Below are 26,175 nucleotides of genomic sequence, written 5' to 3'. Positions count from 1 at the left end.
GGGTACTAGTGGCTATCCATGCATATTTTTTCTGGAGGTGTACCTCCGCGAAAAGTAAAAAAATAAATCTGAAGAAAAATAAAATGTTTTTTTAAACAATGAAGTATAAGTACATGACGTGGGTTAAAAATGTGTACTTTATAGCCTATTTTATTATTGTCAAATATAAATTCTAACTTAAACAGTTTACAAAATATGCCACTTTCAATGATACACTGATTATTTTACATTATCCTGAATAAATCGAAAACAAAAGAGATCGAGGACTGATATCAAGCATAGAGTGTTCTTAGGACTTGCCAGTACACCACCTGAAAGAATGACCAAATCTGTCGTTGGGGGCACCTCTAGTTCGCTTAGCCTGCTAGACCCTTTGTTACAAGTGTTACAACAGACAAATATTGCACCATATTTTGAGTTATGCAATAATGCTTTCATGACTCAGAGTTTTGTTTTCCAACATGTTTAGTCAGGTTTACTCAAGTAGGTAGCTGTACTAATTATAATACAAAAGCTGTGCTTATGTAAAATATTTTTTCATAATTCAAAAACAGGTAAAACATTAATTCTTTATGTTCCTTTTATAAAGTTAGTTAAAATGCAGTTCACATTTTATTAATCAAATTTGGCTAATTTATCAATACTTCGATTTGATCAACTTAATTTTTAAACTATTTGCACACATATGTAGGGATATGGGCTATATTAGGGGTCACCAAATGGCTGACCGCGGTCTGCATCCGGACTGCCAATCTTTTTAATTTTTTTGCTTGTTAATAAACTCAAGTAGAAATGGATTGCAATGGTCATTTTATTTTAAGAACTGGACCCCTGAAGAAATTATTAGTAACCCCTTTGAGTAAAAACTGGTGCATATTGAAGATTTATTGAATGGCCTTAAGTCAGTACAGTCAGCCAAGAAAGTGGTTTACCACACTCTACTTGTCAAGTAATAGAGTCGAAAAGTAGTAAACCACTTTCTTGGCTGACTGTACCTTATAAAGTAACAAATCGACAGCTTTTTATAACAAAACGGTACAGTTATCAAGTTAAATATCTTACCTGTTGGTTCACCAAAGGTATTGTGTTGACCAGAAAGAACGTGCGCTGGCCTCCCGCACCCCAAGGCTTCTGAAGAGCTTCTCGAAACCGGGTGATCAGGCGGATGGCAATAAAAGTCTTGCCAGAACCTATGGTACGTGAATTTGTTGTTACATATATTTGACATATTTTTGTGGGATAGTGACCGACTTAGTAATGCGGCAAGAGAGATATCTACAAAGAAATATGCAAAACTTTATTAAGAGGACCATTAGAAACTATAAATTATAGATTTTATTTTAAATCCAGTTAAGAAAAGAAAAGGTAGAAAACTAAAACAGTAACAACAGTAAGAATGAAGTTATTAAATAATGTAAAACCAAAGTTTATGAACTTTATAATAATGATTTCATATCATGAAAGACAATCACAAAGTCAAACTGATTAAAATATTATATATAATTAAAGAATAAAAGCTATTTATATATGACTTTTTTTTAACCAACCTGTCGGTAAATGGATAATTGTGTTTTTGTTGATAGCCACTTCTTCGAGCTGCGCTTGATAGGGCCTAGATATCAAATTTTCTTCTTCCATTTTCAAAAAATTCTAATGTCTCTGAACACCGGCATAATAATTTGCATTTATTACTTTATTATTCACAAATTTCTTCACGAACGAACAAGGTAAACGCTATATGCAATGGACATAGACACAATGATGAATGAAATGAAATGAAACGAATTCCAATTTTTGACAATTGACAGCTGAAAATATGGGATACCAGATTAACTAATGTAGACTCCTGAAAGTTTGCTTATTCACAACCGAAACTTCCGTTGCGACAGGTTTCGGCATAATAAAGACAGTTTGCTTGGTGCCAGAATGGAGCGATATTTAAAACTGCATGATAATCAGTTCGGTTTCAGGGCTGGTTTATCGACGGAAAGTGCCATACTGGCTTTAAAGCAAACTGTCAAGTACTATACGGACAGAAACACACCTGTGTATGCTTGTTACTTAGATTTGACAAAGGCTTTTGATTTGGTTAGATACGACTTTTTTTGGCAGAAATTAAAAGAAATAAATATGCCAGCTGACTTGCGTGGCCTCTTTGAGTTCTGGTATCAGAATCAAGAAAATAGAGTGAGATGGGCTGGAGTGCTATCGGATTCGTACAGGTTGGAATGTGGAGTGAGGCAGGGTGGTTTGACCTCGCCGAAGCTTTTCAACCTGTACATCAACGCACTTATCGAGGAGCTCAGCAGTGTCCGTGTCGGCTGCTATATTGACGGAATATGTGTCAATAACATTAGCTATGCAGACGACATGGTCTTGCTGAGTGCCTCTGCTTGTGGCCTTGAAAGACTACTAGGAATTTGCGAGAGGTATGCTGCGAGTCACGGCCTAGTATATAATGTGAGTAAAAGTCAGTGCATGGTTTTTAAGGTGAGAAACAAATGCTTGCCTGATGTCCAGATGTCCCTCCGATCAAACTAAATGGCACACCGCTAAAAATAGTTTGCCAGTTTAACTATCTCGGACATCAAGTAACTTCTGACCTTAAGGACGATGCAGACATCGAGCGGGAGCGCAGAGCATTGTCTGTACGGGCTAATATGATCGCCCGCAGGTTGTTACATTGTTCCGCTGAAGTCAAGGTCACCCTGTTTAGGGCCTATTGTACAGCCTTTTATACCAGCAGCCTGTGGAGTGATTATACCCAGAAACAGTACAATGCTCTGCGAATCCAATATAACGATGCGTTCAGAGTGCTGATGAGGTTGCCCCGATACTGCAGCGCGTCAGGGATGTTTGCTACAGCCAGGGTAGACTGCTTCCATGCCACCATGCGCAAGCGCTGCGCCTCCCTGGTGCGCAGGGTGAGGGGCAGCTCCAACAGCATTCTGACTTATTTATTTAATCGTATGGCTAGATATTTGTCAAGGTCGCTTACAGTATTAGTGAAACTAACTAATTAGGTACCATCATAATTAGTTCACATTCGAAATAGCAGCGACCCGGTTTCTTGCTGTGAGATTGATTATAGACAACAGGTACAGCAGCCGAAAGATTGTTACTCGTTTAGCGCCACCCGGGGGACACGTGCAGGGTTATAGTGGCAATTCCTGCGGACGTGAGTAACATTCATCCCCCATGATCCCTTGCATGATCCAACTTAATAAAAATGTCATTTATGATATTGATTATTAATGGGTATTTATGTGTCAGTTATGTGTAAATAGTGTAATATAAATAATTTGTGTATAATAATATTAGTATTTATTTGTGGTCTAATTTGTAATTGTGATTTTTAATTTTATTTTATTTTATTTCATTTGTAGTTTTAACTGTAAGATGTTTATGGACCCTGTCTGAAATAAAAGAATTTTATTTTATTTATTTATTTTAATAAAGAACCATGTTTAACCCGAAGGTTCAGTTTCAGCCTAAAAAAAACTGCGGAAACTTTCGGCCGCGACGAAATTTACAACATTGTGCTTTCAGATCACGTCCGGTGTTAGGTGTGGTCCGACACGCACGTGGCCGGTTTTTATACCACTTGCATGAATTATAGGCGTTTCATTGTTTAACATTTTTTTCAAGGATTTTAACAAGTCTATGTATAAAAGTTTCAGTTTCAACCGAAACTGAGTTAAAACCAAACTTTTCGGTTTCTTCGCATTGAAGACGACATGATTTGCGACAATTCGTAATTTATAAAAGTGTTTTTGAAATTAGAACTATATTGATTTATCGGATTTGATCTCCCATCCCCCGAATTAACTAATGTACATAAACAGCATAGTAGTACTTTGGTAGATTTAGATAAACGAATACGTTTTAAATGTGCATTGGAAATAATAAGCTTAATAACTTGTATTTATTCCAGGACTAGCTAGGTACCACTGTTTCTGACAAATTTAATGTTCGAACGAAATCACTTAAAATATTTTGAAAAACGGGTATTCCTAAAAGGTGGGTATCATTGTAGTAAAAATATATTACTATTCCGTTCTACGTACAGATGTGATTTTGAACTAAACGAGTTTCAACCTGTAATTTTGCTTATATTTAAATACTTATCGAAGTGTAATAATATAAAATATATTGTTTATTGTTTATATCTACTATCTTTATTAAAATAAACTTAAGTGGCTTGAAATTATTTGTAATTTGTAACAACAATACGTAAAACTAGGCGTTTGGTAAGCAAGAAAGCGAAGCGAAGGTATTTTATTTTACGGTTATTCCCGTTACCAAAGACAACACTACACGTGGCCATATTCTATCGGTGCCACCATAGAAATAGGATAGTATAGAACAACTGTCAAACTTGGAAAGTGTGACCAAAAATGAAATGCAAGTGTGTGCGTAAATTGTCTATGTGCGAACAAAAATAGTGATGTCATGTTACAACATATTAATAATCTATCGATGTTTAACTGCTTTATCGACTACTTTTTCAAATGTGTTTTAAGTGGTGTCACAATTTTTTTTAATATACTACGTCGGTGGCAAACAAGCATACGGCCCGCCTGATGGTAAGCAGTCTCCGTAGCCTTATGTACGCCTGCAACTCCAGAGGAGTCACTTGCGCGTTGCCGACCCTAGCTCACTCACGAAATCGAGCCAATCGTGTGGTGAACCTCTTTACTCACAGCATTTATTATTTTTCTATCTTACATGCCGAATTCATATTTTCATTCACATACGTCATGTTTTGCTAATTAAAACCTACAGATAAGGTTTTGTCTATTATTTCAATTTAATTAGCAAACAAAACGACTAATTACGAATGGAAAAATATCTACGCCCTGAGCGGTTTGAAGAAGACCCATCGCAAAGCACCGCGGCTGCAGAATGGGAACATTGGAAGAAGACCGTCAACAACTTCCTTGCGGTGCAAATTCTCTCTTCCGATCAGGTCAAGCTAAATATATTAATCAATCACCTATCTCCAAATGTCTATAACTACATAAGCGAGTGTCAAACTTACGAACAAGCTATACGCGTGCTAGACGGGATTTACGGAAAACCTAAGAACATTCTCTATTACGCGCGACTTGCTCTCGCTACACGAAAGCAAAACAGTGGAGAGACAATAGACTCTTATATTCAATCCCTGAAACAATTATCTAAAGACTGTGACTTCACTGCCGTCGATAGCAATACAAACCGGGACGACAATATCCGTGATGCCTTCATAGCAAAAATCTCTTCAACTAAAATAAGAGAAAGGCTTCTTGAGAACCTGAGCCTAACATTGGATGAAGCGCACAACCAAGCTCGCTCCCTAGAGATGGCAGAAGTCAACACATTACATTACAACAACACCCCTGTGAATGCGACTATTGAAAACATACGGAATACTGCTGGCCCAAGCGAAAACTCTTCCGCTGCCACGCCAGCCTTGTCGTATCGCTCGAATAGAAGATGTTTCTTCTGCGGAGGACGTGTACATCTACGCAAGACCTGCCCCGCATTCGATGCTTCTTGTCAGCTTTGCAATAAGAAAGGACATTTCGCTAACGTTTGTCGTAGCAAGAATCAAACCAGCGCTGCAATACCTGATACGAATAACGTCAGTGCCAGTATCGTCGCTGCATCGCCATCGTCGTTACGCAGAACAACGGTACCTACGTACATCAACGGTATCAAAGCTGAAGTATTGCTAGATACTGGCAGTGCCAAGAGCTTTATGGATTCTAAATTTGCCAACTTATGTTCCTTGACAAGTAAGCCCAGCCAGCAGACAATATCCATGGCCTCTCTAAGTTATAGTTCGCCAGTTGCAGGAGAAATAAGTATCGATCTTACATTGGGCAAGCATTCATATGAGGACGTACGGCTACTGCTAGTGGAATATCTGTGTTCAGACGTCATTATAGGCCTCGACGTATTGGCTCAACATTCTTCTATCGAGTTCGAGTTTGGCGGCCCGAGAGAACCCTTAGTTGTCTGCAATGTGGCTGTAGCGTCCGTGCCTGCAGTACCTTTATTTGCAAACCTAACTCCTGGATACAAACCGATTGCCATCAAGTCTCGACGGTACAGTGATGACGATCGACGCTTTATTGAGGAGGAGATACATAATCTTTTAAAGGAAGGTATCATTGAAGAAAGCAGGTCACCGTGGCGAGCGCAGGTACTAATTACGAAATCTACAACCCATAAGAAACGTCTTGTAGTCGACTACTCAAGAACTATTAATCAATATACTGAACTAGATGCTTACCCGCTTCCTTCCATTGAAGAATTAATTTCAAAAGTAGCCAAATACTCCGTCTTCAGCGCTATAGATTTGAAGAGTGCCTACCACCAGGTGCCAATTTTGCCAGAGGAGAGACATTTACTGCGTTCGAAGCTGCCGGAAATCTTTACCAATTCTGCCGTATCCCTTTTGGTGTTACCAATGGTGTTTCTAGCTTCCAGAGAACCATAGATTGGCTTATTCGGACAGAAAATCTAGCAGGCACATTTGCCTATCTCGACGATATAACAATATGTGGCAAGTCACCTGAAGAGCATGATACAAATTTGCAAAACTTTCTAACAGCTGCTAAAAAGTACGGTCTGACACTCAATGAAACCAAATCTACTTTTAAACAATCTGCCATTAATATACTTGGCTATACGATTGCTAATAATGTTATCAAAATTTGGCATATTCCACTGAAGATATAAGGAACATGACGAACCAATGTCGCATCTGCTCAGAAGTTAAGCCTAGATTCTCTAAACCAGATCCACAAAATAGACTCATAAAAGCTGTAGCGCCATTTGAAAGACTGAGCATGGATTTTAAAGGACCCGTACCATCCAGATCAAGCAACAAATACATTTTAACAGTGATCGATGAGTATTCCCGATTTCCGTTTGCCTTTCCATGTTCTGACATAAGCGCCAAAACTGTTATTAAACATTTAGACAGCATTTTTAGTATGTTTGGCATGCCAGCCTACATACACTCCGATCGAGGGACATCTTTCTTGTCGGCAGAGGTGAAGGACTTTTTCAACTCCAGAGGAGTAGCAACAAGTCGTACAACGCCATACAATCCGCAAGGAAATGGTCAAGTTGAGAAACTGAATTCTACCCTGTGGAAATCTATTCAGCTAGCGCTAGCGCTGAAGTCTAGAAACTTACCAATAGAATGTTGGGGGGATGTTCTTCCACAAGCGTTGCATTCGATACGTTCGCTGCTATGCACACCTACGAACTGCACGCCACACGAGAGGATGTTCCGCCATCCGCGAAAATTAGCAAACGGAGAATCAATTCCGACATGACTAACTAGCTCGAACAAGGTTCTTATGCGACGATTTGATCGAAAATCGAAGTACCAACCGTTAGTAGAAGAAGTGGAGGTATTAGAAACCAACCCCACTTATTCATACGTACGGACTGAAGATGGACGAGAGACGACTTTGTCCAATCGTCACCTAGCTCCTCTCGGGTGCTGTGATAACGGTGACAACGAGTATGAAAGAGCACAGTCACCGCCACCGTCATGTTCGCCATCGAATACGCCGATTTCATCACCGACACACTCATGCCACGATTCGCCGTCGCCACTCCGTCGTCACAGTCGCCATCCGAAACTCTGCAAGAAATGCCAGAGCCACCGAGCCCTGATGGAAATGAACCCACAGGTGCGGAACAACCCCGGAGGTCCGGCAGAATCCGGAATTCGCCTAAGTATTTATCCGATTATATCTGGCCCGGGTGAATGTGGTGAACTTCTTTACTCACATCAGCATTTATTATTTTTCTATCTTACATGCCGAATTCATATTGTCATTCACATACGTCATGTTTTGCTAATTAAAACCTACAGATAAGGTTTTGTCTATTATTTCACTAACGCAACTATAGTTGTGGCGTTAGACTGCACGATTGTCCTTAGATAAATGTCAATGCGATTGAGTTTTTAATAAGGTGGATGAGCGAGACAGCGCTATGTACGATTGTACATACCACTATGACTGTATATTGTACTGATGTATCCTCATCCAATGTGAACACCGCCTTAGTACACAACAATGCCACAAATGTTTATTGCAGGAATTCAAATCGAGACTAGACGTGCTGATTGAGATACTCAAGGTGACCTCCGACTCGAAATACGAGGGGCAAACTAAAAGTTTTTAGAATAAGGAAAACTGCGTGCTTTGACTCTTTCTGATAACGCGTATAAATTTTCAATCGGATAGGATCACCCTGAAACGCAGGAGGCTTATTTTACAAGATCCCGTTTTGTATACCTTTTGACGACATCATTGTTGAGTTAAATGACGCTTCTCTATGATGATCATCCGTTAAAGAAGTATAAACAACTATTTACTGCAAAGCCCAACTGGGTATCTGCATCAAGTCCCTCCACCCTGCACAAAACCGCAGCCAGCAAATAACACTAAACCCTACTCATAGGTTGTATTCCTGTAGATGAGTAAAGTTACCAGAGCTTAACGAGGGTGCGGGGTGTTAGAGTTGGCAACACGCATGTAACACCTCTGGAGTTGCAGTATGCTTGTTTGCCACCGATATAGTATTAAACAAACCGGCCAAATGCGAGTCGGGCTCGCGCACCGAGGATTCCGTACAAACCTGTAGGTATATATTGTAATTAAAAATTTACGGTTTTCGCAATTTTTCCTTTATCTATGCTATAAAGTGATCGGAATAGATAGTGCCATTTCGGGTGAATGACCTTAAATATTGTAGGTACATAACATGGTTAAGTAAAGACTTGAGATTCTCCGACTCAAAACTAAAAAAATTGACATTATAAATACATAATTCATTAAAAATTACTTTCGTTTAACAGTTACTATTAACAATAATACAATCATAAAATAAAACACGAATCATCATCATCACTATATTAAATGATTAGTTATTTATTTAACATCTTTTATTCCTTACTTTTTTGAAATTATAGTAACAAACCATTTTTTTTTCAAAATTTTCTACTGTCAATTTTTTTCTTTTGGCGTCTAATATCCGTTTATAAAATTACCTTTAACCTTTACTGATATCAGCGGTGCAAATTTATGAAAGGAAATGTCATCATCAAATTTCTATTGAAATAATTTCTGCGAATTCTCTTATAGTAAGTATGTAAATCCGGATTTTGAGACATAACCGCTTCAAGTTTGGTTTTTAAATCCCTTTTAATGATGGGTTTTTTAAGCACTTTTTAATCGAAACTGCATCTGAAGTTTTTGGTCGTGACCAGACCGTATTTATTTCATTAAAGTACTTTACATAGTAAGACACTGCAGCGAGCCAGGTCCCCCACCTAGTAATTATTTGCTTAGGAGGTAAATGCAAATTTGGATACATTTCTTTTAACAGTTGCTTTCTACTAGGAGACTTTAAAAATATTTTTCTCAAGTTAGCGATTAGGGTGTCTACATCCGGATATTGACATCTTATTTGCTCTGCCATCCGATACAGAGCATGAGCTAAGCATGTAATGTTTCATTTTCGGTAAAACACTTTTTAAAATTCGCCCCGCCTTCAACATATACGCAACACTATCAGTACATAATAGAAGCACATTATCGAGTTGATTTTCATAGGGTTCACTCCGCATATTTTCGAAGCAGTCTGTAACGAACTTAGCAATAGTTTCCCGTCTCCCCATTCACTACTGCTAGCACTTTACATGCCATCCAAGGGCTTCACCAAAAAATGGACCACATATCTGCCTAAAAAGTCTGTCGTTTCATTAATCGATATCCAAATATTTTATTTGCTACTTCACTGTGTATAGGGCGTGCAGTCCCGGGACCGGTTCCTAGTTTTTCATTTCCCGGTACCGGGTCGGAGCCGGTACCGGGATTCCCGGTTCTCCCGGTTCTTTATGCTGAGCTGAATTATTTTTATATATTTTGTTTGACATCATTTAACTGTGAATCTTGCAACTAACTTTAATAATAATGAAAAGGAATCGTAGGAATAATTAAGAATTTTTTATAGAATAAAAAACAGTTTTAGGAATAATACACTTAAATCAGTCTTTATAGTTACTTTAATCAGTCTTAATTGATTAATCAGTTAACAGTGTCATTGATCATAATCGTAATGTTATGAATCATGTGTAGTAAGTAATACTTACAAACACCATAATATTTTAAACATTCTTATCATGTTCACAATATCATAATTATCATAATATTGTAATTAAAAAAAAAAAAAATTGTGCAAAGTTATACAAATTTTAATATCTCAACCTGACTATTTATGTAAGATGTCGTCGAATTTACTTGACGTAACGCTAATCATTATTTTAATTTTAAATGTGAACTTAAATAATATAAATCAGTCTAATTATAATAGTTCAATATTTTTTCTATTTCAAATGTGATTAACTTAAGATAATTGTAACATTGCAGTAATATAATAATCAACACACTTAAAACAAATACAGTTCTTTTTTTTAACAAAAATATAATCAGTATAATCACGTCACAAATAAATAATTTAACATAAAGAACTTATCAAATACCTAATCTAATCATTGGCTTAAGAACGGATGGAACTGGAGATCAATAACAATTAGACACAAGAATGTGATTTATAGTTTTATACATAAACATTGTAGTTTAAGTCTTGTGTATATAACATTTATTCATCACCATCACAGGCCTTTGCGTCTAATGCAGACGATTTAAGCATTGCTGTTTAGACAACGGGTTTGGTGACTGTGGAGGCCGATGCGTGAGCGGCACGACCTCCCACATTTTTGGCAGAGAAAGCTCATGCCACCTGAGGTTCCAGTCCCGATTTGCTTTCTGCGACACCTTCTGCTATCTAACGTAGTAAACCAGGCTTGGTCGCATAGCTTTCTCCCCTCCACAACACGCTTGCGCCATCCATCACGGTCTTCAGCTAAAGTTTCCCAGGCATGGTGGTCGATTTCAAATGCTGACATGCCTCGCTTAACACAGTCTTTAAAGCGCAGCATCGGTCTTCCAACGTTCCTTTTAGCATACGCAACTGCACCAAGCAAGACACGTCGAGGTATTCTAGAGGATTCCATCCGGTGCACATGCCCCAGCCACCGCAAGCGTCTCTGTTTGAGAAAAGCGGCAAGACTGGGCAGCTGCGCTTTTTCAAGAACCCTCTGATTTGTCACTTTGTCCTGCCAAGTTATGCCTAAAATGTTGCGTAGACAGCGCATGTGAAAAGTGTTGAGCCGTCGCTCCTGTTTTGCATACGTCGTCCAGGTTTCTGCTCCGTACAAGACTATACTTAAAACGCAAGTCTGGTATACTATCATCTTGGTTCTAACAGTGAGGTGTTTGTTACACCACACCCTTGAACGTAGCCTCCCGAACATGGTCGCTGCTTTGCCAATACGAATATACATTACACATTTATTAAACTCTGAGTAAAAAGTAATCAATATTACGGAAATATTTGATGTTATGGCGGGAACCGGGAGAACCGGGACTCGGTGCTCAGTACCGGTTCTTTCTTTTCCATTCCAAATAAATCCCGGGATTTCCCGGGAAATCGAGAACCGGTATTTCCCGGGAGGACGCCCTAACTGTGTATAGCAGATATTCTGGCATGATAAAAAATTGTCCAGGTATACTATAGGTCCGCAGTTCTTTAAAACATTTCTTACTAAACACAAACTTTAAAATGTTCATATCAAATTGTGGGGTGAAAACTAACCCATACTAAGCTTACGTACCGAAGTCCCTCGACATGGCACTACCAATTCCGATCACTATAACACGTTGCTTCGTACCAAATTTCAAGATTCTGAGTTCACGGGAAGTACCCTGTAGGTTTTGATTCCCTTGCGAGTGTCGAAAATTTGCGGCTTAAACGGCTGTATCTTTTGATTGCGTTGGATTAGAAGTTTGATTTTTTTCACAGCTCCAAGCCTCCAAGGGACAGTAGACTTGAGTACTTATTTGATATGAATTCCAGCTTGATACCTCCACGCGTTCCTGAGAAAAAGGGTTTTGACAGACAGATAGACGGACGGACGGACAACAAAGTGATCCTATAAGGGTTCCGTTTTTAACTTTCGAGGTACGGAACCATAAAACAGTAACTCAAGGTCAAATATTCCAAAAATCTTTCGCTAATATCAAGATTTATTTATATACCTATCTACAATGTTACGTTCCTTTCGGTTTATAAAATGAATAACCATAAAACAGTGGATTCTTAATCGTTTATTTATATTTTCTTAATGCGTACGGTCACGTCTGAAAATATCATTACGAAAAAAGTGCCAAAAATATGTATACTTACACGACTTTATTACCCATATATTAAGGTAGTCTGGTAAGTGAAGTCTGGTGGCCTAGCGGTAAGAGCGTGCGACTTGCAATCCGGAGGTCGCGGGTTCAAACCCCGGCTCGTACCAATGAGTTTTTCGGAACTTATGTACGAAATGTTATTTGATATTTACCAGTCGCTTTTCGGTGAAGGAAAACATCGTGAGGAAACCGGACTAATCCCAACAAGGCCTAGTTTTACCCTCTGGGTTGGAAGGTCAGATGGCAGTCGCTTTCGTAAAAACTAGTGCCTACGCCAAATCTTGGGATTAGTTGTCAAAGCGGACCCCAGGCTCCCTTGAGCCGTGGCAATATGCCGGGACAACGCTAGGAAGAAAAAAATAATATTAAGGTAGTGTATACATATTTTTGGCACATTTTTCGTACCGATATTTTCAGACATGACTGTACCAACAAATAAAACGCCGAAATGAGCGTCATCTAACATGTTTCATACTGGCTCAAGAATGTCGGGCTCTTCCGGCTCACTATGTTCTGCATTTTGTCTCTTTTTCAGTTCCTTCTCTATATCCATTATTTCCATTTCTATGTCCCATTTGTGCGTAGCCAGCAAGCGGAAGTACTCGTCCCGGCTTTTGGCCGTGATGTAGGCGAAGCGTTCCGTTACCTTCATGTATGATTCATTAGGAAAGCTGGAGCGACTCTTCAAAAACCACATGGTAAAGAACGAACTAGAAGTCGGAACCATATTCACACTGTAAAAAAACGAAAAAAATTGGTAAATAAAAATCCCACCAAAACATTTTTAGGGTTCCGTAGTCAACTAGGAACCCTTATAGGTAGTTTCGCCATGTCCGTCTGTCTGTCCGAGGCTTTGATCCGGGGTCGTTAGTGCTAGAAAGCTGAAATTTGGCATGGATATATAAATCAATAAAGCCGACAAAGTCGTATAATAAAATCTAAAAATTTTTTTTTAGGGTACCTCCCCTACACGTAAATTGGGGGTGAAATTTTTTTTGCTTCAACCCTACAGTGTGGGGTATCATTGAAAAGGTCTTTCAAAACTAATAGGGGTCTTCAACAAACATTTTTTGATAAAGTGAATATATTCGGAGATAATCGCTCCGAAAGAAAAAAAATGTGTCCCCTCTAACTTTTGAACCATAAGTCCAAAAAATATGAAAAAAATCGTGGAAGTAGAGCTTATGAAATACATTAAATGAAAACTATAGTGGACATGATCAGTTTAGCTGTTTTTGAGTTATCGCAAAAAGTTTTCCCTTCATAGTAAAAAGACTTACTTTAATTAGGTACTGATTATGCAAATTTGCCTATTTGTTTAACTCGGGTGAAAGGTACCGTTTCATCCCTTGGTTAACAATTTACTATAAGTACTTTAAGCTCCAGTTTAGCTTATTGTGACGGAAGAGTAACTACGGAACCCTACACTGAGCGTGGCCCGACATGCTCTTGGCCGGTTTTTTATTATATATAATGTTGCCAAGACGAAACCATAAGGCTTGCACTGTCAACAAGTTTTCAGATCTCATGTAGAAGCTTGTTCTAACTCCACAAGCCCTAGCTTCACAAACTTAACACGTTGGTCTTAATATGTGGCTTGGCCGTTTCGTTACTACAAGAACTATTGTATAACAACAAAGTAATGAACAGTGAATACATTTTTCACAGTTCGTTTTTTTTTATACCACTACGGTGGCAAACAAGCATACGGCCCGCCTGATAGTAAGCAGTCACCGCAGCCTATGGACACCTGCAACTCCAGAGGTGTTACATGCGCGTTGCCGACCCTTTAAAAACCTGTACACTCCTTTTTTGAAGAACCCCATACTGTAGACCCTCGGGGAAACCTCTGAAGGGAGCTCATTCCACAGCCGGAGCGTCCGCGGGAGGAAATTCCTCTTGAACCGCACAGTACGCGACCACGACGGCGAGCGGTGCGGTGATAGAAAGTGGCCGTTGGCATCATGTCAAACAATTCTCAGAGCACAGCCCATTGTACAAGCGGTAGAACACACACAAGGAGGCAAAGTCTCTCCTTAGACTTAAAGGTTCAATACCGCTTGTGAGTTTGGGATCGTCAACGATTTGCACAGCGCGCCTTTGGACTGTGTCAAAGGGTCCAAGCTGGCATGCAGGTGCTCCTGCCCAAAGGTGACAGCAATACTTCATATGGGGTCTGACTTGCGATTTATATAGCAGCAGTCTTTGCCCCGGAGTAAAATATCGCCTCGCTTTATTGAGCACACCGAGTTTTTTGGATGCCAGCACAGCCTTCCCTTCCAGGTGGCTACGGAATTGGACGTCACTGGAGATGTCGACACCGAGAATCCCAATACTCCCTGACATGGTAAGGGCTGTGTCTTGGAAATGCGGGGTCACAGTAAATGGGGTTTGGGGGCGCCGGGTGCGTGGCAGTCCCAACAGCATCCTACGAATGATAGCAGATAGGGTTGACTGTCCCTACTTGTCGCACTGTGAGGGATTGCATTCCCCCATCAGTGTTGTCTTATTTTAAATTAATGTTTGCTGTACCTACTAACCCCTTAGTTTGTAAGTTCTACTAATAAAAATATGTGTCCATGTGTTACATGAAATAAAAATATGAATTCATTCATTCATTCATAGCTATTATACCTATTCTTAATATACATCAAATTATGTAAAATTATTTTTCATGTCAATATCCAGAGAGGAAAATGAGGACTACGTTTGTATGGAAAAACGGCCGTCCCCTTTCCTCTTAAGGTACATTGAACTAAACAGACTTAACGTGAAATGTACAAAATCGTAGGCCCAATAACATAATTGTATCTTATCATTTTTTTCCTGAAAAATATAACTATTATAGTTTAGCATGATAGCATTACTTAACAAGATTGACCCTTAGTTTAGTTGGTCGTAAATAAATGAAATTAAATTTAATTTATAACGCCTACCACTATTTAAAAGCAATGTATGTTATTGAGCCAAGTTTTTAAATATGTGTAGAAAGTTCAATCAAGGCGTTATAATAAATGATTATTTATTGTATAAAAGAAATAATTTTCTACCTAGTACTGGTTTATTATTGAGCTTGAAATTTTGTACTCATTAGATACATTGTGATTAATCAAATAAAACCCTCAAATTATATCTACTTGTCAAGATATTAGTTTTCTGACAACTATGAGGTGTGAACTTATTTGGGAATAACATCATGAGTATATCATATCCCTGTCTCTTATTTGCTGGAACAGTAGGAGTGTATGTTGGGTAGGGGTTGGTGGAGATATGCTTTACAGCAACTCCAACTTAATTTGGCTTGTACCTCTAACTACACAGGTACACATTTTTTTAAGTAAGTACAAATTCAATACCAATTGTGTACTAAATCCTCATATAATAATAAATGCCAAAATGCAATGTGGCTTTGCTGGAGAGCATGACGTAAATTATGTCCGTGGTTACACCCGCATGGGATTGGCCAATGTCATTTGAGATGACAAAGAACTTACAGTAGATCAAAAATTTCATTTCTTTCTTCTTCTGTTACAGTCATTTGCCACTCTGTCTTCTGGGTACAGGCTGGACAGTATTCTTTTCTGCACTTTGAATAATGCCTCATCAGTTTTCTTAAAGACAAACACCCAGCTGGCCATGAACATTTCTTGTCAGCCTGCAATGGTAATACATACATTTTGAGAATATTCCTCTACATTAATGTTAAATAATAAAGTTCAATAACCAGAATTAGAGAACAGTTTCTAACTGAAATCCAGAGGTGCATTAGGGTACTTTTGCAACTGGGGTAGTTCTGTAAATTGCATATCTAAACTTGAAGCATGTTCTACATGCCTTGGTGAATGTTGCAGTAGCCTATGTATTGCAGTCTGAAGTCCTTCTGGTTTAGCAGATATTAGTGATTTTTAAAATGATCCCACTTTCAAAGTTATCCAAAACACCTTATTCAAACATTGTCTATATTTTTAAGTGAAGTATTTAAATGTACAGGCAAGTGTATAAATATGTCCCATAGCTGTTCATTTGCCAACATAAGAGCTATGGGACATATTTATGAGCAACTTGTGTGCACCCATATTTTTACTGTCCACATTGATTACAATATTTTTTAATAGATGAAGAGATACAACCACTCTATAACCAATGTGACATTATACCCACTGGACATGACACCATATGGTTAACAATTCCCTTCATTTTCTGACAGCCCATGACACGACACCGCCAGGTCTGGCCTTTGGACTGCGCGCGTGCTTCTTCTTTCTGACATTTGTATGTATGTAACATTAGTTTATGCTGCTGCCGCAGTCGTGCTGCCTGAGTGCGCCTAAACTTTACGGCGGGGCCTTCAAGAGGGACCTGAAATTGAATCCAATGTATGTGTACACATTAATGAAAAAGGAAAATGACGCTGCCGTTATTGAACTGCTGAGCACTGATATTTTGTTACAAATATGTAGTGGAAAGAAGTATACTTTTTAAGGATAAATGATTAAGTTGAATTTGAAATCTCTGTTGAGAAAACAAAAGAAGTTTCATTATGTACATACAATAAAGTAATGTCATGTGCAAACAAATTTCTATGCAGGGGGGTCACTTAACACTGCAGCTTACTGTACATTAAATTAAATACAATTAATTTTATATTATGTGACAAAAATATAGTAGAAAAAATACTTACGCTAGGGATATCCATGGTAAATTACTTGCTTTATTCGGTTCTTCTTTAAGAGTTAAAATAAAACTCGTGGAGAAAAAGAAACACTTAAATACCACGCACTTTTGAGGATTTGTTTTTCAAAGAGCATATAATCACTATTGTTTTTCTTCTTCCTTTTTTTTGACTTGACACTTGTGTGACATTGACACTAGGCAGTCCAACTGCTGCCCGCAACACAACGGTCCGCATCGCCTATTTGATTGCCGTATTATTTAACGCTGATATCAAATGTTTATGTAAAAAAAATTTAAAAAGTCATCGCAGTTAAAAAGATAATAAAAAGAGTTATTTATATTTATATTTTTTACTTTTGATAAATTTGGCATGAGCTACCATCATTTGGATTCTACGGTGGCCACGCAAAATGATCGAAAAATACTGCTGGTGTTGTGTCAGTTCATATGTGGCAATTTGGCTAATAAAGTAGGCGAACAATTCAATCAGTCTTTTTTTCTCAATTGCGAATGTTTCTTCGAATAATATTATAATTATGTTCCAAAGAACAATCGGCAATGCCGTTCCTTAATATGTTGAGTTTATGGAAGTCCTTCACCATGTTACATTTATTATTATTGCTCATTCTGTGTACTTCACATGTTTCACCTGGTGGTAAGTATTAGGATAGGTATTCACAGTTATTTCGTTGCAGTTGTTTTAATTAATAAGGATTTTATTTTATCAATTGTCTTATTTCACACTTTTGAAAAACGCCCAATCGCCTAAAGTTATTTTTCGTACAGTTTCTGTGAAATCGCGTAACGCGATATTGCGACGGTGGGAGTCAATGGGTTAAAGAATGAAAATAAATAATCATAATGCTCTTGTTATATTTAAGCAAATGACCTCCATTTCTATGATGGCTCTTCAACGGCTGACATCATTGCTGGAGATGTTTTCTTCGAGATTGTGGATCCTCCCGAGTTAAGCTACTCTTTTCGGATTCGACCAGCTAAAGATTTTGGAGCTCCTTTTGTAAGTTTTGTAATTCATATTTTCAGAACTGTTTCAAGAAGATATAAGTATTTCTTGAGACAGGTTTTAGGAATTAGTAAAAATGTTGAATTCTGTTATAAAGAAAACTGAAACAAATGATTTGAACCTATATGTTTAGGTATTTGTCACTAATGTCATGGCACATACGTTACCTATGAAATACTGGATTTTAAAAGAAAACATTTTAACCAGCGTCTTTTGCATTTGTGACTGATGCCATGGCCCCTAGGCCACCCATTGCTATGTAAATTAGAAACTGAAATAAATAATTTGACCATCAACTTTAGCATTTGCAACTGATGTGAGTTGGGTTGTATGAAGTGATGTTATTCAATTAAATTTTTTTTAATTTGTTTTGTACTGCTTGGCAGAGTTATTCACTAACATTTCTTTTTCAATAAGGCCTCATATGTTAAGTGTTCAAAGTACAGTAAAAGCTTGACCATCCAAACCTCAATTATCTAAATGCTGGCTTAGTTTCATCTGAACCCCCAGTTTTTCGAACTTTATTCAGATATTTATATTTTAACGTTATACATACATACAGTGAGATACAAAATTGCATGGACACAGTATGAATGGAATTCATTAATATAGTGGCCATGCAATTTGGGTGTACACTGTACGTCAGATTTTAATATACTGCACTGTTTTTAAACAGGTGTTGTTTTTGTTTGCTCTTACCCCAAAAAATATACATTTCATCTATCTGAATTTTTAACTAACCAAATTAGTTTGGATAATCAAGGCTCTACTGTAACACCTGTATTATTATTGACATTTGATTTCAGAACCAGAGCTTTCTCTTTGAAAAAGCCCGTTTAGTGCCAACTGTACCCATCCATAGTTGCTCAGATATTTTGAATACTGATGAGCTTACCGGCCATATTGCATTGTCTGAGAGAGGGTAAGTACTGAAAATTAGTCTCCATGGATACAACTAAAAAAATAAAATGCAGTAAAAAGTAAATACTGTTTCATTTCATTTCAAACATTCATCCGCCATATTGTCATTCATTGACAGGTTAGGCATCGAAGGCACAGACCTATCCGGCATTCACCTATGATTGAAAATTCAGTAAAAAATATTTTAAACGGCTATTAAATTTATCAAAATATTTTTTTTTTAACATATTCTTCAACCTACTGTTTCCCGGCCTAGCGCCAGGTTCCGCTTTCCTAATTAATCTTCTCCACTTTGCCTGGTCTTCGGCATCCTCAGGTGTCAGATTGTTCTCTTCCATGTCCATTATCATGCTATCTGCAATTTTTTAACATCTTCTTTTCATCATATTACCCCCTGCTGAGGTGTAGGGCTCAAATCATTCTTCAACTGTCTCTGGTCTTGGGTAGCTTGGGTAACCTCCTCCCACCCCATCCCCAATATACCCAACTCTTGGTCCACGGAACGGCGCCAAGTTGTTTATTTTTTAACATAAACAATAAAAGTAAATTATAAATGTCAGTATTTTTAAAGTAAAACTCAGGTATAAATGAGTTGGTTCGTATGAATTAGTGACACAATTAAAAAAAAGCTATAACACCCTCTGGAGTTATTGCTTTTTCTTTTCACAATCCATAACTCCCGTGGGAACAATACATGCCTTTGTCCTTCATTATAGCTGCATGGAATAAGATGTTTTTCTAACAAGTATGATGAAATAAATATTTGCGTTAAACACGAATAAATGCCCTTAGCAGGATTCAAGTCTGGGATGTCCTGGTTCGCTTCATAGGCAGGGTCTCTAGCAACTAGGCTCGGAGGTTTTTAAAATTTAAAGCTAACCTAATTTTATTTAAAGCTATGTTAGAAAAAATGCTAAATATCGGGTTATTAGCTTTATAAGAAATATTTTTTTAACAACTATTGTTACTACTTACAGTGAATGTTCATTCGTGTTCAAGACCGTGAAGGCCCAGCAGGCTGGTGCCAGAGCGATGATCATCACGGAGTCCGTAGACAAGTGGGAAGACTCCATGGATCATCTCATTGAAATGGTGGATGACAGGTGGGATACCCATATTATTATTTATTATCAGGGCCCGTACATTTCATGCCGTTGACGGAAAAATGACGTCACGCTACATAAAGTGTGATTCCAATTAGTATTTTCGTAATAATTAATTAATTGTCAACCTGTTTATTAAACTGATATACATACTTGAGAATCAGTACAGAAACGTCTAACCGACTTTCATCTTATTGTTACTCAACTAAATAATAGATTATTTTTTTATTAAATAATACATGTTTTTGATTTTTAACAGTGTATTTTACGTAATAAGTATTAATTTTTCTACTCGTCAATACGTAACTTATCTAAATTTATAGTGTTGTAAAAAACCCCCTGTATGTTAAATTACGTCATTTTTGCGTCCACGGCATGAAATGTACTTCTTTCTTCTTTTCATCCTGTTACCCCCTGCTGGGGTGTAGGGCTGGAACCATTTTCTTCCACTGACTCCGGTCCTGGGCAGCTTGGGTAACCTCCTCCCACCCCATCCCCAATACACCCAACTCGCATGAAATGTATGGGCTCTGTTTATTATTAATGTGAATTTGCGGGCCTTTTGAGTGACACGTCGACCACGTAGTAATATATGGTGACGGCCCTTAACAGTACATTATTGCGGAGGCCGGAACAGGCCAATTCGTGGATGTTTCGATTTTGTCGGACGACGCGAAGCAACAATTTCCCTGTTTAATTATTAAAAAAAGTTAGAGGTACAACTTATTCTGCCATTCATTACCATTGAATATTAGTTTATTCAATATATATGTGTAATACCAAAACTACATATTTTTGCTACAATAAGGTGAACATTTCCAAGTATATTGGAGAAAAGTTAATTACTAATGCTGACTGGAACATTGAATCGATCGCACCAGTAAGCTTCAACGGTACCCCAATATATTTCAGTCAGAGTGTTAAAGACCTAGGCATTTTTATAGATAGTGTTATGAGCTGTTAGAACCTGAGAGTACAGGTTTCTGAGGTCAGCTGGAAAGTCATAAGCTCTCTTTATTCTCTTAACAAGCTTAAGCACTTTTTACCTATTAAGACTTAAAGTCCTTTTAATAACCACTCTTATTTTACCCATTATCGATTACGGTGATGATACTGATGATGATACGGTAATTTTGTCTTTGGGCCGTAATGTTCTGTACCTCATATGGTTGCAATACATGCCGCCTTAAGTAGGTATTTCTTTTTGACATTAGTGGTCCGAAGGAACAGAGAATGTGCATTGCAGTCTCCTCTGACTCCTGGCAGAACCTGCATGTCGCGTCTTGTTTCTTTCCAATTTGAAACATGTGTTTGTTCAACTTACAGTGTCCTGTCAGTATTCTAATTATCGCGCAGGTTTTGTGTCTTTTGAGCCCTAGAAGCTCCTTAGCAGTTTTGCTGTTGACCCCTTGATTAGAGCTTTCGAGTGTTCTTGTCCTTTGACGAACTTCCACCAATCGATTGCTCTCGTTTTGTTATTCCATTGATTCCACAGAACGGTTCTGGGCCGACCAGGGGTGTAACCGCGCCTTTTCTAGCAAGTTCGCCCGCTTCTTCATTTCCGTCATCCGTCAATGTTGGAGTGCCTTGGTACCCATCTAAGTAAGTTATTATATAAAAGTTTGTTTTATGGTTTTGAACTATTTTTGAGTTTGACTCGAGGGATTCTAGTGCCATATAGGATAGAGCTGATGTAGATATGTTGGTTTCCATGGTTTCTATCCAGGTTAATAATCTCCGCGCATTTGTTGATGGCGAAGATTTCTGCCTGGAAGATTGAGGCCTGTCTGCTCATGCTGACACTAGCTCTGAGCTTAGGCCTCTCACCGTAGATCCCGCATCCTACATCATTGCCTTTCTTGCAATCATCCGTCTACCATATGCGGCTTTCCTATTCGACGTACGTAAATAAGGTCGTTGGTCTACTTGTCTCTGTCAAAAACCCAGGCCTTAAGTTAATGCTTGAGAGCGCCATTTCGGCCTGTTTAACGTGCATATTCTGTTGACGCACTGCTTGGCCGCCTTTTACACTATATCTATAGCAATTAGAATTTAGTATTTAACAGTATTGTATTTGCTATCGAAAAGTACCATTTGGCAAAGTGGACTAATAGACTGTGGACTTTTAAAACTATATGTTGGTTTTCTTGTTTGGTTACGCTATATACGTTACGTTGTAATTTTCAGGATGGATACAGAAGTAAACATCCCTGCAGGTTTCCTGCTCGGCCGCAGCGGCGCCACCATCCTGCGAACGCTGCGCCGGCTCAAGTTGAACCACGCGATCGTCAACCTGCCCGTCAATCTGACGCATGTACCTATTAGCAAAATGAACCAACCTCCTTGGATCGCGTGGTAAAGCTTTCTTTGTATATAGTAAAAACCTTTTGGTATTTAGAAGAATGGAGGAGTGGGGAAACCACATAATTTGGTTATTCAGGCGATATACAATATTATGAAATTTTCGATACGAGATTAAGTTCGACCTAATACACTTAATAGTTGTCTATTTGTATAGATAACGTTAAAATAAATGAGTAATTTAACTAATTAATAGGTAGTAGAAGACGTGTACTCTTCAAAAATTGGTTTTACGAATTTGAGAGTCCCGTACATTACGTGGTACTATAAAACTATATGGCGTCGTATAGTGCCATCTAGTTCAACTATGAAATTCTATGTGCGAACAGCTTTGAAACTCTATGTAGTATGTACGGACAGCTATGAAACTCGATGTGCGAAGTGCGTGGTGAATTAACACGAACATGCACACAGCAACTGTGACTAAATTAATGTTTGAGTTGAAAATACACCAAGTATTTGACTGAGATTTGTATACTAACGTATTCTACCTACTTATCCTACTTTAAATCAGACATTTATCATTTTTATAAAACTTAACTTAGCTGCCTAGACCTCCAATTTTACATACTATGCCCCTCTGCTTACTTTATTTATTACAAGACTCCAGGAAGAGATTTATTTATGTTAGTTTCCTATGTTCTTATTTAACAATAATTATAGAGGAGGTTTTTACGAAATCCTCCACAGTCAAGTTTTTCAAACTTTTTGATTGTTAAAGTCACTGTTTTCGATTGGTAACTTCACATTCACTGTAATGTGGTTAAACACATTCCCATACTATCCTATATTTACTTTATTTGTAAAAAAATATCAGAATTGGATTGCCGCCAGAGAACATTTGACCATAAACAGATATTTTAAATTCTGGCATAAAAAAATATTTGTTTTTTACTCTCCGTCGTGGAATTACTCTGAATTGTAGAAAAGAGTGCAGCTATAAGAAATAACTATAAATATTTAATACGTGTTATATGAAAGCGACGGACGGGGTTACAAAAATGTGTTGTTCCCTGTAAAATGAAATTACTTGAAATGTAATTAATTATGTCATTTACAACATGCACGGCCCACATAACAAATATAATATGTATTTGTTTGACCTCCATTAGAATAACCAGAGTTTGCTAGTCAATAATTTATATTACTTGCGATATGCTAGCTACGAAATGATTTAGTTATTTATTTAATTACTGTAACTTATTATATATTGTAGGTGGATGTTGGAATGCAGGTGCAAATAATGACTTTTTAATATAATAAAATTAATCATTCATTCTATTCAATTGCGCCTTGACAATTTTACTTTTGTTTACTTATGTATCCGAGTAAAGTCATAACATCATTGATTTATATCATAATGTTATTATTTAAGAATCTGACGACGTTAGTTGAACCATAGAGCATACAGGTGATGATGTGTTTGGAAGAGATCCTTTGTGCTAATGTGTATAGGGTAATGTTGGGTAAGACTATTACCGGGGCAAGACAAATACTTGTATGGAATCCTCATACTGTTTGTCTTGTCCCGAGCAAAATAAACTATGTTCGTCTTACCCCACCTTCCCTTAAGTAAGTTATTTTTTATTTTATCGGAAGTTACATTCGCTAAAAGTATAACGCCTGTAAAGTTAGTGTCAGAAACTAAACTACTTATATAGTATTTTATGCAACAGTTGTATAAGAAGGGTCAAAAAAGGCGAGTGGCGTGAGTTACAATGTGAGCCGGAGCCGAAGGCGTAGGCGAACATTGTAAAGGAATACGCCCCGAGAATTTTTTGACCTACTTATACAACGTTGCATACAATATTTTTCCTACGAGTCAACAAAAATAAATCTTAATTTAGGTAAACAAATTACAGCAAAAGTATATAGCCAAGACGCGCGAGCATACCTTGTGACGCGCCCGGCCCGCCCCGGGCCGCGGCCGGCCGGTCGGCGACACCTCCTCGTAACTCATGAGGCCCTGGTACTTGCTACTTGCTAAATTAATTTTTTGGACAGTTTTTTCTCATTTTTGGCCACCGTAGCCTACGGAGACTAACAAGCAACGCTAAGCGGTCTTCGTAGTCTATGGGTGTTGCTATATTACGGGTGTCACATGCGTGTTTCTGACTTATCAAGTAATTATTTTTACTATGCAACCAAATGAATATTTTGTAAGTTGGCATCAATGCACTTAGTTTAAAACTGTATTCGTTTTGGTTTTGTTAGGTTGGTAGCCATTAATCGCAGTAACATTATAGCTTATAAAAGCACAAGAGCTTTTATGAGGAATAGACAATATAGACTTTTCTTGAAATCTTTTATGTATGTTCTTATATTCGTGTTAATGAATGCATAAGTGACAGATAACAGTAGAGGAGTAGGAAAAATAAGCTGTGCGTCTTTTAGTTTTTGACTTGGCACATAATCTTCTGTATGTTTTAAGCTCAACGTTTTACTCTGTATTATGTCTACATATACCAAAAACTTCATTATAATAAGATGGAACAATATTTTGATTTTTTACTGCTTTGAACCTAGATAAAAGATCTATCTCATTTTTCCTGTCCCTACCCGTAACGGGTATTCTAAATGATGAACGAAAAAAAATCTAAAACAAAGAAAAATAGGCCCTGTCTTCGGTGACGTCTTATAGTTTCGTCTAAGTAGTTTAATATTGTACAGTCACGTCTAATAATATCGATACGAACAAAGTGCCAAAAATATGTATACACGTCCTTATTGCCCCTATATTAAGGTACTACCTAGTGTATACTTGGTTCGTATCGATATTTTTAGACGTGATCGTACTAAGCAGACTAAAACCCCAATATTCGCCGCAGACGGGTGAGAGTCCAGGGTGCGTAGACAAGATGCCAATTCTTAACGCTCCGTAGCGAACGAAAGTGCTCCGTAGCAACTGTCTCTGTAGCACTAATGTCTAATATGGAAGAGTGATAAAGAGCGATAGCAATAGCAACGCTACGGTATGGAGCTTAAATGATTGGCATCTTGTCTATGCACCCTGGACTGCAGCGTAGAGAGTTGCTGTCTTAAAGTCGCAAGTTCGAGTCTCGCCTGGGCAGTGAACGTGGTTACTGAACAGTTTTTTTCCATTTACACTGGGTTGAGCGTAAATGTTACATGAAATCATTTTTTGCGACTCTACTATCAACACTCGGTTGGCTGACCGACCAGATTATAGTTATTCTTTGACTTGACACGTACTGAACCTATAGAGATGGAGACTTTAGTAACGGTGCAGGCTGACCAAAATGTATCAAAAAACATTCTTCTTGTAATCTAAATTAAAGAATCTCTATTAGGCAGCCTCACCATCAGGGATGTGTTTTCTAAGAACCAATTGGTTTTTAATAAACACATCCCTCGCTACCCATCCTCGCACATCTCTGATGGAAACGCAGCCTTAACGGTGTGGTGTATTCCTATCTGTGCCCGCCCCACGTGACCACCGCCATAAAATAAAAGAGGCGGGCACAGATGGGAACGATTTGTATGTAGCGCCTATTCTCACCTGTGCCGAGCGGGGACAGACGGGAATACACCAACGGTGCTATCGATACACAAATTGTATCATGGGATGATGCGATTGAAAATATAGTAGATTTGATTGTGTGAGTAGTTTTTAAGCTGTTATAAGGTAAATGTCAATGTCATTCCTGTTTTTTATTCCTATTCATCCCGCCATCCAGGGCCGGTCTAGGGTAGAGTGATTGGAGCGGTCGCTCTAGGCGCCAAAATAGCAAAACGGGAA

At 38.1% G+C, this 26,175-nt stretch overlaps 4 protein-coding genes across 4 annotated transcripts in view; 2 read left to right on the top strand and 2 right to left on the bottom strand.

The window, feature by feature from the left end:
* LOC133522859 (endoribonuclease Dicer) overlaps window positions 1-2,524 on the bottom strand; it is an 81,196-nt gene extending 78,672 nt beyond the window's left edge. The window contains exons 1-2 of the mRNA XM_061858320.1: window positions 1,548-2,524; window positions 1,063-1,190 (exon numbers count right to left, since the gene is read on the bottom strand). Of these exons, the coding sequence (XP_061714304.1) occupies window positions 1,063-1,190; window positions 1,548-1,638 (219 nt within the window). The 5' untranslated portion in view covers window positions 1,639-2,524. The remainder of the gene's footprint in view (window positions 1-1,062; window positions 1,191-1,547) is intronic.
* Window positions 2,525-5,052: 2,528 nt separating this feature from the next.
* LOC133522864 (uncharacterized) lies at window positions 5,053-7,315 on the top strand. Its single transcript, XM_061858326.1, is given in 2 exon segments — window positions 5,053-6,374; window positions 6,377-7,315. Coding segments are annotated over 2 exon segments (1,383 nt in total). The 5' UTR covers window positions 5,053-5,344; the 3' UTR covers window positions 6,730-7,315.
* A 4,914-nt stretch (window positions 7,316-12,229) lies between these two features.
* On the bottom strand, window positions 12,230-17,177 carry LOC133522842 (uncharacterized). Its single transcript, XM_061858305.1, has 4 exons — window positions 17,014-17,177; window positions 16,494-16,691; window positions 15,827-15,987; window positions 12,230-13,066 (listed from the first exon to the last, which is right to left on the bottom strand). Exons 1-4 carry the CDS (start codon window positions 17,026-17,028, stop codon window positions 12,802-12,804), a joined length of 639 nt encoding a protein of 212 aa, XP_061714289.1. The 5' UTR covers window positions 17,029-17,177; the 3' UTR covers window positions 12,230-12,801.
* Window positions 17,178-17,394: 217 nt separating this feature from the next.
* LOC133522841 (PRADC1-like protein) lies at window positions 17,395-22,950 on the top strand. The gene is made up of 5 exons (XM_061858304.1): window positions 17,395-17,661; window positions 17,888-18,024; window positions 18,837-18,952; window positions 19,929-20,054; window positions 22,242-22,950. The coding sequence occupies exons 1-5, from the start codon at window positions 17,565-17,567 to the stop codon at window positions 22,411-22,413; spliced, it is 648 nt and encodes a 215-aa protein (XP_061714288.1). The 5' UTR covers window positions 17,395-17,564; the 3' UTR covers window positions 22,414-22,950.
* The last annotated feature ends 3,225 nt before the right edge of the window (window positions 22,951-26,175 follow it).

This window comes from Cydia pomonella, chromosome 11, assembly GCF_033807575.1.
Source record: "Cydia pomonella isolate Wapato2018A chromosome 11, ilCydPomo1, whole genome shotgun sequence".
In the NCBI taxonomy this organism is placed as follows: domain Eukaryota; kingdom Metazoa; phylum Arthropoda; class Insecta; order Lepidoptera; family Tortricidae; genus Cydia; species Cydia pomonella.
Note: the sequence above shows the minus strand (reverse complement) of the source record. Positions and strands in the feature narration are given on the sequence as shown.